This window comes from Colletotrichum aenigma, assembly GCF_013390185.1.
Source record: "Colletotrichum aenigma strain Cg56 chromosome Unknown KSG_Cg56_contig09, whole genome shotgun sequence".
In the NCBI taxonomy this organism is placed as follows: domain Eukaryota; kingdom Fungi; phylum Ascomycota; class Sordariomycetes; order Glomerellales; family Glomerellaceae; genus Colletotrichum; species Colletotrichum aenigma.
In genome coordinates this window covers 2,232,842-2,249,232 of record NW_023500915.1, presented here as the reverse complement: position 1 = coordinate 2,249,232, position 16,391 = coordinate 2,232,842, and the positions used below count along the sequence as shown (strand labels likewise).

Sequence of the window (16,391 nt, the reverse complement as noted above, 5' to 3'; positions counted from 1 at the left end):
GTCTCATGTCCGACTGTGTGGTATGTCTTCACCATGAGCACGTGGTTACTCTAGAGGCTCGTGGGACTTTTGTGCGTTTGTACGTTGTGTTATTGCTGCCATGAGAATCTTTCTGATGGACGTCATTGGTCTCGGCGACAGCTTCTAGGGAAGATTGCCGCATGGCTATGTGAAGTTGCTCTGCCGTCTTCGACTAATCGGTTTCGATGTTGAGCACACCTACTGATAATCATCGTATAGAAAAAGCTGCCTAAAGGTTGTCTTATACGTAGAATCAGAGCAGCTTAATGAGATGCGGCAGAGGTAGCTCCAGGCACCAGTATCTTCATTCTATATTCATACCCTGCAGGATATCTTGTCTCCTTTGTACGCCATGAACGCCAGGCCATGAAATGCCGCCAACAATCCGTATCTACCATACACGACACAAAAGGCCCAGACCAAAATCAAGCAAAGTGAATGCCCTCAGAGTTGAGGGCGGATAGAAGTTTCAGGAAATCCGTCTCGTCGCAAGCGCGGGCACGCTTGTCTAGGAGATCGGTGCTCACGAGCGCACCCTCAATCTTCTGCCTGACGAGCGCGGCGACCTTGGTCTTCTTGCGTTTGCTCTTGGTCTTCTCGGGGACCTTGGCCGCGTTGGCCTTGAGCTCCTTGAAGAATTCCGGGGTATCATCGTCCATGGGCTCGACATCATCATCGTCGCCACCGGCGTCAGCGTCGTCATCCATGTCCATAGCATCGTCTTCGTCGTCCTCGACGAAGGTCTCGTCGAGGGGAACGTTGTTCAAAGCAGCCCATGTGCGGTAGTTCTGTTGCAGCGTCAGATAGAGTCCAGCGCTCCGTTCCATTTTCGTCACTTACCTTCTCGAGCATCTGAAGAACTTCCTTAGTGCCGAGCCAGCTTGCACGCATAGTCCTGTTCTTGCGGTTGAAGCACTGTAAAACATTGTTAGCCTCAGCCATGTGATGAACCCCTCTCCTGTGACTTACGATACGGAGGAGGCCGTCGAACTCCTCGAAGCTGATGGTAGGGCGCTCGGCTCCCTGTTTGGGCACAATACGAACGACGCAAGAATCGACTTGCGGCGGTGGCCTGAAGTTGGCCTTTGACACCTTCATCACATTGGAGCATGTCGCCCAGAAGTTGGCGTTCACGCTCAATCTGGTCGGACTGTCAGTCATGCATCCAGTTCCAACCTGCAGCGGAAAACCTACCGGCCATAGAGCTTGTCTCCCGGCTTCGCCACTAGTCTCTGGCCGAATTCGAGCTGGAACATGAGGATTGCCTGACGAGGCGGCTTGGGCATGGCGAGCATCTTGAAAACCAAAGGAGATGAGATCTGACTGATGTTTAGCTTCTAGATTCCCAGCCCAGGAATTCCCATGGCATACCTGGTACGGGGTGTTGGAAATGAGGACGTCAAAGGGAACCCAGTCGACTTTGATGGCATCTCCGAGCATGACTTCGAGCTTGCGCTGCTCTGGCGTTCCTTGTACACGCTACATATGGTCTTGTCAGCCCCCGAAGACCGTTACCAGAGCGAGAGGTCCAACCTTCGTGACTTCGGCCGCCATACGAGGATCGAACTCGATCGCGATGAGCTTCTTTGACTTCTCCAATATCCTCACAGTCAAGTTACCGGTACCAGGACCGATTTCGAGAACAGTGTCCGTCGGCTTCAGTTCGGCTTTCTAAGGCGCATTGTTCAGCAAAGTTCCTGTCTTTCTTTTCCGTCGGGGGCTCGGCACGTACATGGACGATCGCGTCCGCAACACCAGGGTTCTTCAGGATATGCTGGCCTACATTGGTCTGAAAATAGCGTCAGAAGTGAAGCCTGCACACCGCAGAGCACTCTACGTACGTTGAACTTGAACACATTGTTCGTCTTGTTGGATTTTCCTGGTCGCGAGTAGGGGCTCCCCGACCCAGCGGCATTGCGCTTTCCGGCATTGGCCTTGCCCATTTTGTTCTCGTGCTCGCGCAAATGTGTTCAATTACGCATCAAGACCGTTTCGAAGCTCGAGGAGGGTTCGCGGGGTTATGCGCGGCAGTTGGCTTCTCCAGTATGCTGCCTCGATAAATCTTCGCAATGTCGAAGTCTGCGGTGAAGATGGAGGGGCAGCCTTTTTGGAAATTTTAGTGGAGCCACCCCACCACTTTGCCGTGGCGACAAGGGTGCAGCAGTTTAAGGTACCTGAAGGGAAAAAAAAATTGGCACCACTTCAGCCTTGCGCCTATCTCCCCTAGCTATGGACTGCAGCTATATCTGCCTTCCTGCACATACACGTCCTGTCGCGCGCATCCGCAACCACTCACGCGACAACGATTTACGCATAAAGCATCTGATACCATGGCCAGCCGCCGCGATTTCTTGAGCCAGCCGGCTCCCGAAAACTACGTCGCCGGTCTCGGTCGAGGTGCTACGGGCTTCACGACGCGATCGGATTTGGGTCCTGCACGCGAAGGGCCCAGCGAAGACCAGATCAAGGAGGCTGTCGCCAAGCGCGCGGCGCAACTAGGCATCGGTGCCGATGGCAAAAAGCAAGAAGCGGATGATGATAATGACGACGATCGATTCAAAGACCCCGATAACGAAGTCGGCTTGTTCGCTGGCGGAGTGTACGACAAAGACGACGAGGAAGCCGACAGGATATGGAAAGAGGTAGACGAGAAGATGGCCAAGAGGCGACAGAAACAACGAGAGGCGCGCGAGAAAGCCGAGCAAGAAGAATACGAGCGCAAAAACCCAAAGATCCAACAGCAGTTTGCCGACCTGAAGAGAGCACTGTCAACAGTATCGGACGAGGAGTGGGCGAACCTGCCCGAGGTTGGAGATTTGACCGGAAAGAATAGACGGAGCAAACAAATGCGACAGCAGCGGTTCTACGCCGTTCCCGATAGTGTTCTTGCAGGAGCCAGCGCCCAGGGAGAGCTCGGGACCACCATTTCCGATGACGGGGCAGCTGCAAGTTCAGAGGCGGCGGACGGGACCATGACGAACTTCGCCAAGATCGGTGCGGCGAGAGACAAGGTCCTCAAGTCTAAGCTTGAGCAGGCATCTCTGGATGGAACAGAGTCCTCCGTTGGTGGCAGCGCGACGAGCATCGACCCCAAGGGCTACATCACCAGTCTACAGAAGAGTGGCCTGACGGAAGCTCAGGCGCAAGTTGGTGACATCAACCGAGTGCGCGAGCTTTTGACCTCGGTCATCAAGACTAACCCGAATAATGCTCCGGGTTGGATTGCGGCAGCACGCTTGGAGGAGCTTGCAGGCAAGACTGTCGCGGCACGCAACGTGATTGCACGTGGATGCACAAATTGCCCCAAAAGTGAGGACGTTTGGTTGGAGAACATTAGACTGAACGAAGGTCGCAACGCTAAAATTATCGCTGCGGATGCCATCAAGAAGAACGAACGATCGGTGCGACTCTGGGTTGAGGCGATGAGGCTGGAGAATGAACCTAGAGCGAAGAAGAGAGTCATCCGACTTGCTCTAGACCACATCCCAGAATCTGAGGCTCTCTGGAAGGAAGCGGTCAACTTGGAAGAAGATCCGGAAGATGCGCGGTTGCTGCTCGCCAAGGCAACTGAGCTTATACCCCTTTCCGTTGATCTTTGGTTGGCCTTGGCAAGACTGGAGAGCCCAGAGAACGCCCAAAAGGTCCTCAACAGGGCACGAAAAGCAGTTCCTACATCCCATGAGATTTGGATTGCTGCTGCCCGTCTGCAGGAGCAGCTCGGCACAGGACAGAAGGTCAACGTCATGAAGCGTGCTGTTGCAGTTCTCGTCAAGGAGTCTGCCATGCCGAAGCGAGAGGAGTGGATCGGCGAGGCTGAGAAGTGCGAGGATGAGGGCGCTATAATCACCTGCGGAAACATCATCCAAGAAACCTTGGGCTACGGCTTGGACGAGGACGACGACCGCAAGGAAACCTGGATGGAAGACGCGAAAAGCAGCATCAACCGCGGCATGTACGAAACAGCCCGTGCCATCTACTCTTACGCCTTGCGTGTTTTCGTCAACAGCAAGACGCTTTGGATGGCCGCCGCCGACCTGGAAAGGAATCACGGAACCAAAGAGTCCCTCGCTCAGGTCTTGGAGAAGGCTGTTGAGGCCTGCCCCAAGAGTGAGGTGTTGTGGATGATGCTGGCCAAGGAGAAGTGGCAGGCCGGCGAGGTTGACAAAGCCAGACTTGTTCTTGCCAGGGCTTTCAAGTCGAACCCCGATAACGAAGATATCTGGCTTGCTGCCGTTAAGCTCGAGGCCGAGAACGGAGAGACAGAGCGAGCGCGCAAGCTCTTGGAAGAAGCTCGCGAACAGGCTCCCACGGATCGTGTCTGGATGAAGAGTGTGGTGTTCGAGAGAGTGCTGGGCAACAGCGAGGCAGCATTGGACCTCGCCCAACGAGCTCTGCAATACTTCCCTGGCGCGGCGAAGTTATGGATGCTCAAGGGTCAAATCTACGAGGACCTTGGCAAGATTGGCCAGGCGCGGGAGTCTTACAGCACCGGTGTCAAGGCTGTTCCCAAGTCTATTCCCCTGTGGCTCCTCTACTCCCGCTTGGAAGAGAACGCTGGCCTTGTTGTCAAGGCTCGCAGTGTCCTCGATCGAGCCCGTCTGGCGGTTCCCAAGTCACCAGAGTTGTGGTGCGAGTCCGTCCGCATCGAGCGGCGGGCAGGCAATATCAATCAGGCCAAGTCCCTCATGGCCAAGGCTCTTCAAGAAGTCCCGAAGAGTGGCCTTTTGTGGAGCGAGCAAATCTGGCACTTGGAGCCACGAACCCAGCGGAAACCGCGGTCTCTGGAGGCCATCAAGAAGGTGGACAACGACCCAATCCTCTTTGTTGCCGTCGCCCGGATTTTCTGGGGCGAGCGCAAGCTCGAGAAGGCCCAGAACTGGTTCGAGAAAGCGCTGGTTCTGGACAGCGACAACGGCGACAGCTGGGCATGGTACTACAAGTTCTTGCTCCAGCACGGTACAGACGAGAAACGAGCAGATGTCATCAACAAGTGCGTCCTCAATGAGCCTCGCCACGGCGAGCACTGGCAGGCAATCGCCAAGCATCCTCAGAATGCGAGACAAAGAACCGAGGAAATCTTGAAGCTTGTGGCGGATCGCATAGAGAAATAAGGTGTGAGGTATACTTGTATCGAATAATTTTCCCAGTGGTCGGGACAGGTTTTTGTCACCGAGATAAGTAGGCGCATATGGGACATGACGACAACAGCATGGGGCAGCGAAAAATTGAGTCCAAAGTATTAGAATTGGTTCATGTCACGAGACTCCTAACCCTGAGATAATCGAACCCGGCCCTATGGTAACAAGTGACCCGCAGGTCATGACACAAAAGAAATCGTCAGTCATAAAAGTGCTTATTTTCCGCCAAACCAGCTGGAGACGCCGCTCTTGGCCTTGGCAGCACCATCTTCGACCTTCTTGTCGAAGTGGTCAATCTTCTTCAGAGCCTCAGCCTTAGCATCCTTGGCGTAGGCCTCGGCGGTGCTCTTTGCAGAGGAGAACTGCTTGTCTGCCTCGGAAGCCTGTGAAGAATGATCTTAGTCTTGTGCTTCAGATATTAGTTGACGTCGTATCACGTACAGCAGAGTCGATTCTGGCGCCGGCGCGGGCACCAGCATCGCCAAAGCCCTTCTGGGCCTCTGGGGTGCGGCCAGGGATGTGTGACTTGATCTCGGCAGAAGCCTTGTGGACGTCGCCTGTTGTTCGTAACGGTTAGCGTCATTGTTCCATGGCCATGCGCATGAAGTGCAAGACTGCAATAAACGTACTCTCAAACTTCTTCTCGGCAGCGTTGGGGTTGCCGCCCGCGCTGTAGAGATAGTAGCCGACACCACCGGCGGCAGTGAGACCGAGGAAGAGGGGGGCCTTGGACTTGGACATGGTGACTGTGATGCGTGGCGTGTATCGAGGTGATTTGGTTCAAAGTTTTGGGACTTTCTCGGCGATATCAAGAGTATTGTCGTTGAGATTATGGGCTGTGGTTGATTGAAGGGAGGGAAGAAGAGAGAAAACAGAAGGCTTCGCAGAGATGGATGGCACGATCTATTAGTACTACCGATTCACGGGCCAGGCCGGTATTGCTGCTGCCATTGTCTCATTAGTCGTCTGAGTATTTGCTGCGCGGTTACATCCTTCCCCCTCCTAGCGATCACACCAGTGACAGCTCGTCGCCTGGGCAAGGCACAAGTTCAAGCTCCGGAGGCTCTAGTTTGGTGAAGGTGTGAGAGATACATGACGTAGAGCGGCATGAATGCGGGGAATCGAAGGTAGCTACCCCCAGCCGGTCCTGGCCGGGAGCTCCACTGGCGTTCGGGATGACAGGCCGCACAGGCCCTCTTTTTCGGAAAGGGACCAGAGAGTACTTTCACCATCACCGTGATCGGTGGCGGCCTAGGTAGCTGCAAGTACCTCATCAACTGCATCACAATTGCAGAATGGCCTCCACTAGATCCCCAGTGTCACCTTGCAGCCATCAAAGCTCCGAGAATCAGCTGTCGGTTTCTAGAGGGGGATTCCGATTTCCTCTTGGAGCAATACCAGCTTCCGCAGCGGACGCTTTCACCGGCCGAACGGCTGCTGCTAAAATCTTTGGTTCGACGCAGTACCGAAGCACAACGCTTGACGGTCTGAGCTGGCTGGGTTCCGGCACGCAAGCTGACGCCAAGGGGGCCCGTTGCTTGGAGAGAAAGCTGGAAAATTACATCATCGACGGACCTCAGGGACGCGACACGCACCCTTTCATACCCTTGTGGCCTGGACCGGCCTAGCTGGAGCTCGTGAACCGGCCTGAGCCAGAACCAGCCCAGATTCAGCTGGCCCAGACCTCCAACCAGCAAGCACCACCGACGCGCCGCATTGCTGCTCCTGCATCGTACTAGCCTTGTTCTGAGCCACATTTGGCCACTGTTAATTAGGTGGTCGTCGTCTTGGTCCAGACCACGCTAGGTCCGGACGCGCGAGGTCTCAATTGATTTCCCTCATCAGCCTCATCTACTGTTTTACCAGTCTTGTTCACCTCCCATCCTCTAGACGAGGTGTCTGGAGATAATTCGACTCGCCTTCGATTCAACACAATGATCGAGTGATTCGCACGGCCGCCTCTCCTTGTGTTCGAAACATTCCTGTCCAGCTCCCTATTGACTGCTCGCTCACTGGCGTTGCGAGAACCGTCTCGAATCACGCCTAGCCTGTCTCCTGTTCCCCACACGAACCCCCGAAAAGGCTTCTTGCATCGAACGCTGCCTCTTTGCCTTGGGGTTTTGTTCAACCCCGGGCTTTCTGACCGCTGGCCCAGGCGGTTTTGGCCGTAGAGATGCCATCGTTCCGAAGTTCTCGTCGGGTTACCGGCCTGAAGGACAGCGACTACGACCACGAGATCAACTTAGTTAACCACGAAGACCGCGTTGCCTCGCCCAGCCTAGAAACCCCCAATGACGTGACCCGAGCATCGACTGGGTCACGACTGCTTCGCGATGAAGACCCAGAAGAAGAAGAGCACAATCTGAGCAACGGAACGGACCGTGACGTGGACAGAAATGGGAATGACGAGGTCGCTTCATCTCGGGATGCATCAAGTCGAGGGCCTAGTCGCCTATCTCAAGCCAGGGAGCGGCGGAAGATCCCAGTCTTAACTGCCCAGACCACAGCGGGTACTGGAGCACCATCAATTGAGGTCGAAGGTATGCCACCCCGGAGGTCTCTACACGATTGTATCAAGAACTGATTGTGCGTGTCACTAGAACCTACGCCACACGAAGCCCCAATACCTATAAGAGATGCCAGCCGGAGGGAGCGACCATCGACACCAGAGCGAGAATCTGCAATAGACGTATTGTGGGAGAATGAGAGAGGCTGTTTTTGCTGCAGAGTTCCTCTGTTCTCTGGCAAGGCCTTGGGCAACCTCGATCCCTCTCCTTGGACAAACCAATTTCATAAGACAAGTCCAACGACCATTAAGACGGCCCAAGTCCCTGACCCCACGTGGGAGTGGGCGTGGCCGGAGTGGAGGGTACATCGAGAAGAAGGCGTTCAAATGGACGAGTTTGGGTGGGAATATTCGTTCATGTTCTCCAAAAAGTTCTCGTGGCACGGTCCGAAATGGTGGAACTCTTTCGTGCGTAGGAGAGCCTGGGTTCGAAAGCGAGTCAAGAAGAAGCCCGAGGATGTCTCTGAAGACCCGCACATGCTTAACAACGACTACTTCACCGTCACGCCTGCAAATCACAGCCGAGCCTCTAGTGTTGGCAGCCGTCGGGAAAGCATCAGCAAGGCGAGCATGCAGACGAGCATAGCGGAGGAGAAACCCGACATCGAAGACGTGTGGACGCTGATGGCAGTCCTGCGGGCCGCGCGAATCGACCGAGAAAAGATCGAAGCCGTTGAGAACTATCTCGAGCACGCCAAAGACAACCTCGAACACTTGCAGGATGAAATGCACGATATTATGGGAATCTTCGTATTCCAAGCCTCAAGGAGACTGTTGCTCAGTCACTTGACCAAGATATATGATGAGCATGTTGCAACAGACGGAAAAGAAGACGAATCAGGGGAGCTAGAGGAGAGGAGGAAGCACCTTGAGGCCGCAATCAAGCATGCCGACGAGGAAGTGAAGAAGTTATCCTATTGGAGCGACGTGAAAGGACTCGCGGAGAACGGCGAAGCAACGCACGCTGTCGAAGAGGGCGAAGGATGGAACCAGAGCTGGCAAGGCGTAGATCAGAGCGGGCCGGCGCATGCGAATTCAGGGGCATTACCCGTGACGCCCAACAAGTAATGATGACGCCAAGAGAGATGAAGATCTATTCTTTTCTTGTATACCCGTCTATATATAAATCTAGGTAGTTTATTTTGTATGAATTAAACATGAAGCAGATTCATCGGTGCAACTGTGTGGATAACAGTGCCTGCACTGTTTTTTCTAGGACTGGCGCAGAAGGCCCGCGGCTGCGTATCGGCGGCCGTTGGCTCCTGCACAACGGGGCCGGGTTCAATCGGCGCGAGTGGAAATTTCCTCGTTCCCGCTGGCCTGCAACGTCGCTCTAGCATTTTTTCAATCTTCAACGTGAATCGCCAGCCCAGCACACACCATGGGCCACTCATAGCAAATGTCCCTGGGAATCGCACAAGCATGGAGAGCCCGATTGTACCGCACCGGCGTCTCTGGAATATCTCGGATTCCCAGGGGTCCTCCAAGATGGTCTCGGGCGCCTATAGCTCAACCACTACCACCCTCGTATCGATGGATCCACGCAGCTTCGGGAGCTGCAGTGAAGCCGAACCTCGACGAGACCATCCCTTCCTCTGACTCAAAGGAAGCGGGCGAAATCATCGATCGAAAGACCGCCGATCCTGCTCCGGATGCGACTGAAGGAGCCTCAGTGGTTGAAGCTGGGACCCTTACACCCAAAGGACGGACCGAAGAGAAATTCCAGACGGAGAGCGGCGATCGGGCTTTCGATACACCAGCTAGAGATGGGATAATATCAAAGCCGAACACTCCATATGGCCTGTCCTCGACACGAGACGCGAACTCCCGGGAAGTCTTGCCCATTCGAAATGAACCCCTCAAGACAACTCAAGCTGGTATCTGGAGGAGGACTACAGACCGACGGCACGGCCCCCTTGAGAACGGGCCGAAGGGTTTGGAACAGAAAGCAAGAGGGCGACGTCAACCCACGTCACCAGTACAGCGGAAGCACGAGTCGGTTCTTGTAGAGAGCCCAATCGGATACAAGTCTCCTCGCGAGACCATATCCAGTCTCAATCGCCATCACCGGAGCCTGACAAGACAGTCACGGCTGGAGGCTATTCGAGAGATCAAGAAAGAACCTGTCGGGAATTGGCGCTCGATCCTGGAAGTTCTGAGGCGATGGACTCGGCCGATCAAGGGGCCTTGGCAAGAATGGGCGCGCAAAATCTCGGTTTGCGAAGACGTTGCGATGGCGCTTCTCTACAACCCCGACCAAACCATTTGGGATATCCACGAGAGAACGAGATGTCATCTTCAGCTACATTGGGTCCCATGGAAGAAATTGAAGGGCGAAAGGTCATCTTCGGCGAGACCCATTTTGTTCCTCTCGGGAGACGACAGGGGCATGGCAAACGCTATCGCCGAGGTGAGACGAGTTGCCGGTAACTTCAGCAGTGAAGTGGTCGTCACTAGCAGCAACCCGTCACAAAGTCCTAGTCCTGAGTCGATGCCCATGGTGTGGTCGAGTTTATACAAAGCCCAGCGGCCTTCGAGGATAAATACCTACACGCTGGAGACCCCGTTTGAGAAGATTCCCAAGCCAATCATATGGACTCCTCAGACATTCGAGGCTTACATTGCGGCTATTGCAAAAGCAAAACTATCTCCGCGTCTTGCGCAGCGCTTTTACGGCTCAGGCGTCGGAGCGATGACCGCGGCGTTTGATCTCCTCTGCAACACCTTCAAAGATGTTACTGCACGCCATGCCTTATCGACACGAGCCTTCAAAGTGGCTCTCCAGACAGTAGAGGTTCACGGCCACTCGTATCGTCACCATGCCCGCGATCTGTTCAGCAGCATGTGCAACCTGGGGGTGCCTCTGGACACTGAAGTCTTCAACATACTCTTGAAGGGGACCATCGTCGTCAAGGATTTAGGAAACTTTGACAGGGTAATTTCCCTGATGGTCGGGAATGGCTGCGCACCGAACGTGGACACCTGGTGCCTGGTCCTTTCAATGATGCAGGACTGGCAAGTTCGCCGCCACATCATCAAGACTATGGATATGTGCGGGATGCTCGTCGAACCTGGCGGTCCTCAACGGATCGCCAAAGAGCTTGCCGTCTGGGATGTCCGCCAGCACCAAACTAACTGGTCAGGAGTTGAAGACTTTTTACAGGCTCAGGAGGGTCGATATGGCAAGAAATGGGCCACGCTGTCGGCTGTGAACAAGATCCTCACGGAAATCGGACGGATGGGCCATCTCGACGACGCTCTTGAATTTCTCGACATTATGCGCAATACCTGCGATATTCGGCCGAGCACATTATCCATCAATATCCTCGTATACCACGCACGACTCCAGCGCAAACCCGAGGCAGCCATTCCTGCACTTCGCAGGGCCCACGAGTGGCAGATCCCTCTGGACGAAACGATATATCATGAGCTCTTCAAGCTGATGACGGTGCTCCGCAAACCCAATATGATGGGAATCGTCTGGCGATACGCCGCCCTCAACGGCACAACATCCTGGGACATGCGACGGGACGTCTCTGAGCTGATGATGCGGACCGGCGCTTCCCAGTCAGACGGCGAGGTGGCCAAGGCCACGCTGGACCGCCCAGCCGTGACGGTGACCTTTCACGAAGAAAGCATGGTCAGGCACTTGGAGGCCACATTGAATCCGCTCAAACGGGCCGCAAAAATCAGCAACCTGCTCTATGGTTGGAACGAAGGATGGGGACCCGCTTTGCCACTCTATGAAATTCTTGAGAAGGCATGGGTGGCCGACAACAAGATCTACCACGAGATCAAAGAGGCCGACCGGCAAAAGAAGCAGTACCAGCAGCAGCAGCAGCAGCAGCAGACTATGTCGGCAGATTCTGGAGCCGGGCCAGCAACACTTCCAGATGCTGCCGCGCTCCCAGGCTCTCCCAATCCGGTAGATATTGGTACACCAGCAGAGCCCACAGCGTCGACTACAGCCACGCCGCCCACGATTCGCAGAGTCACCAAGCCCGGCATCTCCATCGTCCTCGAAAGGAAGCGTACAGAGAAACGCGGTGCGGCTGAGCGCAGAACGCTTGAGATGACCGTTACACACATTTCCACTCAGAAGCCAGTATTCATTCGCCCAGACAAGGCAGTATAGTTGTCCTGCAAAAGTTCTGTAGCATAGAAGAAGCCCATGTACAAATAATTTGACCATTGGTCAGCCAGTGTATGAAGTAAGATTTGAAAAGGCACAAAGGTCAGTTGGACTTTGTTGTCGTATTATATATACCCAGAGAATCAGACAAAAGTACAAACGCATCTCTATATGGTACCTACAAAAGTTGCGTCCAGTCGTCGTGTGCAGAGGCCGTTGAGACAGCTGAGTAATCTATATGCATGAGTGCCCAATCACTCGCACCGCTGTCGCCAAGATTTTCAAGCGTCCAGACATCACCGACTCCAAATGAAGAACAGCTTGAGGTGGTTTATGCAAATGATTTCATGAGGAAGACGTGCTATTCAGGTAGGCCACGAGAGGCCACTCGGCTACAGCACGCGCGTTGGGGGGGAGTCTCTGCCTCTCTTTGGGGAAAAAACCGCGGCCCTCTCCTTGTCGCCGCAACTGCTCTCCTCCCCCGTCTTACAATTCTGACACAAAATAAAAAAAGGCCCGGACACCCAACATGATGAAGAAAACAACAGGAAACATTCAGTCATCCAGCCCAGCCAACCATTTAAAGTCTCTCTTTCGTCCGGAACCGTATCTTCCGATCCGTTCAAGCCAGCATGCTCATCCGTAGTATTCATGAGTGGTGGTAAAAAGGTTCGTCATCAATGGAGGAGGAGCTCACTTCTCCTTGCTCTCGGTGGTCTGCGCTTCCGTTGACGCGGCGGGTGCAGCGGCTGGCTTTGACTCCTCCTTGGGCTTCTCCACACTCGTCTTGCTCTCCTCCTCGGGCTTCTTGGCGGCCGACTCCTCCGCATTGCTGTCCTTGCTCGTGGTCGAGGTGGCCTTGGAAACCTGGCTCTCGAGGTCCTTGTCCTCCTCTGCGTTGTCGAACATCTCGGTGTCGTCGGAATCGGTCAGGACCTCGGTGCCATCACCGAGGAAGATGATACGGCCCTTGTAGCCACCAATGCCAAAGGGCTTGCCCTTGTTCTCCAGGTCAACGTCGTAGCCGCTGTCGCTGTCGTCGAAGTTGTGGTGAACCCCAGGGCCGCGGAATTCAGCTAGTTGCACGGGATGGATCAGCTCTCTCCTCCTTGGAAAAACGAATGTATGTGTGATGTGTAAGGGGCACGTAACAAATGGGTGGCGGATACGGAGGGTTCAATGGTTGTATTATGGGCGGGGAAGAGAGCGACGATGCGACTCGATGCGAATGGATATGCTGGCGCGTCTCCAACCGTTCTTTTGCTTAGGATGAGGTGGATTCAGTCGTACCGTATTCGGGAGGGGCGCAAGGTCCGTCTCCAGCAGCAACACGCTTAGCAATCTCCTCGTACCACTCCTCCTTGGTCTTGCCGCGCAGAAGGCCGACAATGACCATGGTCATGTTATCGCAACCAACGCCACCAGTCTCCGAGTTGGACGCCAAGCAGTTGTCCATCATGTTCTCGCAGATCTTTTCCAGATCCTGCTTGGCCGCAATGCCACGTCGAACGAACTCGACAACCGCCTGAGACGACTGGCAATCCCAGATACCTGCAAATAATACATCAACGCTGTGTCATGTCATCCACGTCCTGTTATTTGCTTACCGTCACAAGCAATGACCAGGAACTCGTCATCGTCAGTGATCTCGTGGACCTCGACGTCGGGGAAGGCGGTGACAATCTGGGCCTCAGGAGAGAGCTCGGCGCTCTTCTTGAATTCGAAGTCGCCAATGGCACGCGACAGGGCGAGGTTGCCGTTGACACGGCCAAAGTCGACGAAACCGCCGGCGGCTGTGATACGGGATTTCTCGGCTTTTATTGGAATCATGTCAGTCACAATTCCTCCAAAGCCGCGAACACATAAACAACGACAGAAACTATCCACCTTCGAGTTGAGGCTTGTGGTCCTGAGACAAGGGCTTAGCTCGTCCCTTGATACCAAGGACACTTCTCGAATCGCCGGCGTTTGCCTAATTCCCGGGAAGGTTGGTAAGTGAAGCCAAAACGATCGCCCGTCAGCGGGGACGTAAGCAAACTCACGACGTAGATCTTGCTGTCGGAGATCAAGCCAACACAAGCAGTGCAGCCAGAGACTTCCTCCTCGTACTTGGGATCTGATGCAGCCACCACGCATTAGCTCTTGTTTTTCTTCCAACATTACGTCCATGAATCTGTACACAGCCCAAAAGAGTGTCTAGGAAGATTGGGAACGGTGTAGAGGTCGAATATTACCGTTCAAGATCGCGCGGTCGGTGGCGAGGAAGCCGTCCTTCAATGCCTGTTCGTAGTTGCCCTTCTTGAAGGTCTCCTGCTTCTTGATGATCTCATGAATGTGCTCTCCAGCAAATAAGGCCACCTTGTCACCTCCGTGTCCATCAAAGACTCCAAAGAAGGAGAGCTTGGAGTCGTGCTTCTTAGCTTCGTCGCTGCCAGGGGCAAGAAGGTCGAGGACGGTGATGTGAGCATCCTCCATGCTTATGCGCCAGCCCTGCATGGCCGACACACCGTAGAGAAGACGTTCATCTTCACCCTTGGCCGAGTTCTACAATTTTGGTGTTGAGGTCAGTTGAATGATTCACATATGAAATTGGCAGATACGTCATCATGGGTGAGGTAGTCGAGCAAGACGAAGCCTGGGCCACGTATCCAGACCCCCGGGTCCCATAGTTCCCCCGCCCGCACAGGATATCACAAGTGAAGAGCAGGAGGAGCGGGGTCAGAGGCTGGCATGGAAGAAGAGGAGAGCAGGTGCAGAGAAAGGCAGTCTGTCGCAAAGGACGGAGACAAAGAGCAGCAGGAGAGACCAGGAGCAAAGGCTCGGGTGGGCGCAGTGGTGGCAGATCCTGACATACCTTCTCGACAACGGGCTCGGAGAGAGTTTGACCCATGATGATGGATGCAATTTGTCGGCAGCGCAGCTACCGGGAGGAAGAGGGGAATTCGGTCGGGCAATTTGCTGGTGCTGGGCGGATCGGATCGCGAGGGAGCAGAATTTTCAGAGCCGTTCGTGGGTGCGCGAGGAAGGCTGAGAAAAAAACAAGAGGCGAGAGGTGAAGAGGGTGGTGCGGTGCGGTACGGTACGGTTGGTGGTGCGGTAGCAAAAGGTTCTAGATCGCGCACAATAGGAAGCGGGGTATCCGAATCGCAGGGAAATGGCAGGGGATGGTCGGCGATCCCCAAAAGGATTGTGGTGAGCGGAAGACGGCGTGATCGGTCTGACGGTATAGCTGTTTTGCGCGGCGAGGTGAGGTTGCGCAGGAGAGGGAGAAAAGGTGAAGGGGAAAGGGGGAAAAAAGAAACCGAACTCAATCGTGGCTCGGTGGGTGAGGTTGTGAGCAAGAAGAGTTTTCCCACAGGAAGAGAGTGGTGGTGACGGTCAGGTCGCGTGTGGTGGTGGCCTGGGGAGTCGCTGTGCGATACGGAAGGCGCAGAAGCAACACACCTTACCTTACGCACCTAGGTAGTAGGCCAGGTATTCGCAGGTAAGGTAGGTACATACCTAGGCAGGCACAGGCCACCGCGACCAACCAACCCAGGCCAGCCCGGCCTGGAGCCGCGGGCAGAGCGCGGGATATTGCTGAGGTGAGGTGCTTGCTGACTCTAACCTAAGCGGGCACATATGTACCCAGCAACCAGCAGCCCAGGCAATGGCAACCACCACGACTAAGGTACTCACTCTGCCATGAGTCCATTGATACATGCAGTAGTACCTCCGACCACGGCACCTCGGTAACCTGCCTACCTTGGCCATTACACAGCAGTTCATGAGCATCTGTCTTGAGCATCGCTTGAAAATGCAGAGGGAAAAGAGTTGGCCTTGGTAGTCAACGCGCATGTCGCCTCCACTGTGCTGCGCTGCTTGCACCAACACCCACAATGACAAGGAGTCACCCTTCGGCCGCCTCCCAACAGGTCGGCTGACTAGTCTACAGTTGCAGGGAGTCCACTCAGAGACAGACTATCCAGTCAAGTCAATCCTGGACTGAAGCAACTGGCCCTGGTAAAGTTGACAAGTTGTCAGTCTCTGGCGAAGGTGCTGAGACCAGAACGTTGAGGGGCGACTCTGTACTGCGCGTGCTTTTCCTCTCTCTTGCAGTCTCCGAGTCTCTCTCTCAGGTTATGACTCCCACGCGACCCAGTCTACACCTGGCAACCGCCAGCCAATGGCACACAGGAATGGAGGCACTGGAACAGCGGCGCTTGAAGAGGTGCCATGCATCGTCATCCTCAAGCATTTCGCCATACAAGGTTTGACTGCTACTGTTGAAGTCCGATGCGGAACTCCCGATGAGTATGAGGGAGCTTTCCCACGGTTGCGTCATGTCGCTTCTTGGCCCTACTGCATAGTACACAGAGTGATATTTTCTATGCACCATACGTCTGCTAGGCCCGTCTTGTTCAGCGAGCTTTAGTACCTCGCGTTGCTTGCTGAATCTCTCCTCTCCTCATCTCACTTCGAAAGCATCACCACAAGTAGGACCGTGTTTCCCGGGGACACAGACATCCGTCATCGTTTGATGAAGCCCGCCAGA

The 16,391-nt window shown here is 54.6% G+C and overlaps 6 protein-coding genes across 6 annotated transcripts; 3 read left to right on the top strand and 3 right to left on the bottom strand.

The window, feature by feature from the left end:
• Positions 1-446: 446 nt before the first annotated feature.
• DIM1 (Dimethyladenosine transferase) lies at positions 447-1,964 on the bottom strand (the record flags this gene model as incomplete). The annotated part of the gene is made up of 8 exons (XM_037328510.1): positions 447-809; positions 862-936; positions 991-1,162; positions 1,216-1,340; positions 1,393-1,500; positions 1,555-1,692; positions 1,754-1,810; positions 1,863-1,964. 8 exons carry the CDS (start codon positions 1,962-1,964, stop codon positions 447-449), a joined length of 1,140 nt encoding a protein of 379 aa, XP_037173182.1.
• Positions 1,965-2,351: 387 nt separating this feature from the next.
• prp1 (Pre-mRNA-splicing factor prp1) lies at positions 2,352-5,132 on the top strand (the record flags this gene model as incomplete). The annotated part of the gene is made up of 1 exon (XM_037328509.1): positions 2,352-5,132. The coding sequence occupies one exon, from the start codon at positions 2,352-2,354 to the stop codon at positions 5,130-5,132; it is 2,781 nt and encodes a 926-aa protein (XP_037173177.1).
• A 242-nt stretch (positions 5,133-5,374) lies between these two features.
• On the bottom strand, positions 5,375-5,900 carry CGCA056_v013264 (uncharacterized protein; the record flags this gene model as incomplete). The annotated part of the gene is made up of 3 exons (XM_037328508.1): positions 5,375-5,542; positions 5,601-5,716; positions 5,789-5,900. The coding sequence occupies 3 exons, from the start codon at positions 5,898-5,900 to the stop codon at positions 5,375-5,377; spliced, it is 396 nt and encodes a 131-aa protein (XP_037173511.1).
• A 1,432-nt stretch (positions 5,901-7,332) lies between these two features.
• mug65 (Meiotically up-regulated gene 65 protein) lies at positions 7,333-8,793 on the top strand (the record flags this gene model as incomplete). Its single annotated transcript, XM_037328507.1, has 2 exons — positions 7,333-7,699; positions 7,760-8,793. 2 exons carry the CDS (start codon positions 7,333-7,335, stop codon positions 8,791-8,793), a joined length of 1,401 nt encoding a protein of 466 aa, XP_037173174.1.
• Positions 8,794-9,124: 331 nt separating this feature from the next.
• On the top strand, positions 9,125-11,860 carry CGCA056_v013262 (uncharacterized protein; the record flags this gene model as incomplete). Its single annotated transcript, XM_037328506.1, has 1 exon — positions 9,125-11,860. The coding sequence occupies one exon, from the start codon at positions 9,125-9,127 to the stop codon at positions 11,858-11,860; it is 2,736 nt and encodes a 911-aa protein (XP_037173179.1).
• A 690-nt stretch (positions 11,861-12,550) lies between these two features.
• Positions 12,551-14,747, bottom strand: CGCA056_v013261 (Protein phosphatase 2C-like protein 2; the record flags this gene model as incomplete). The annotated part of the gene is made up of 7 exons (XM_037328505.1): positions 12,551-12,933; positions 13,148-13,408; positions 13,465-13,671; positions 13,745-13,829; positions 13,900-13,973; positions 14,092-14,401; positions 14,712-14,747. The coding sequence occupies 7 exons, from the start codon at positions 14,745-14,747 to the stop codon at positions 12,551-12,553; spliced, it is 1,356 nt and encodes a 451-aa protein (XP_037173175.1).
• Positions 14,748-16,391: the final 1,644 nt, after the last annotated feature.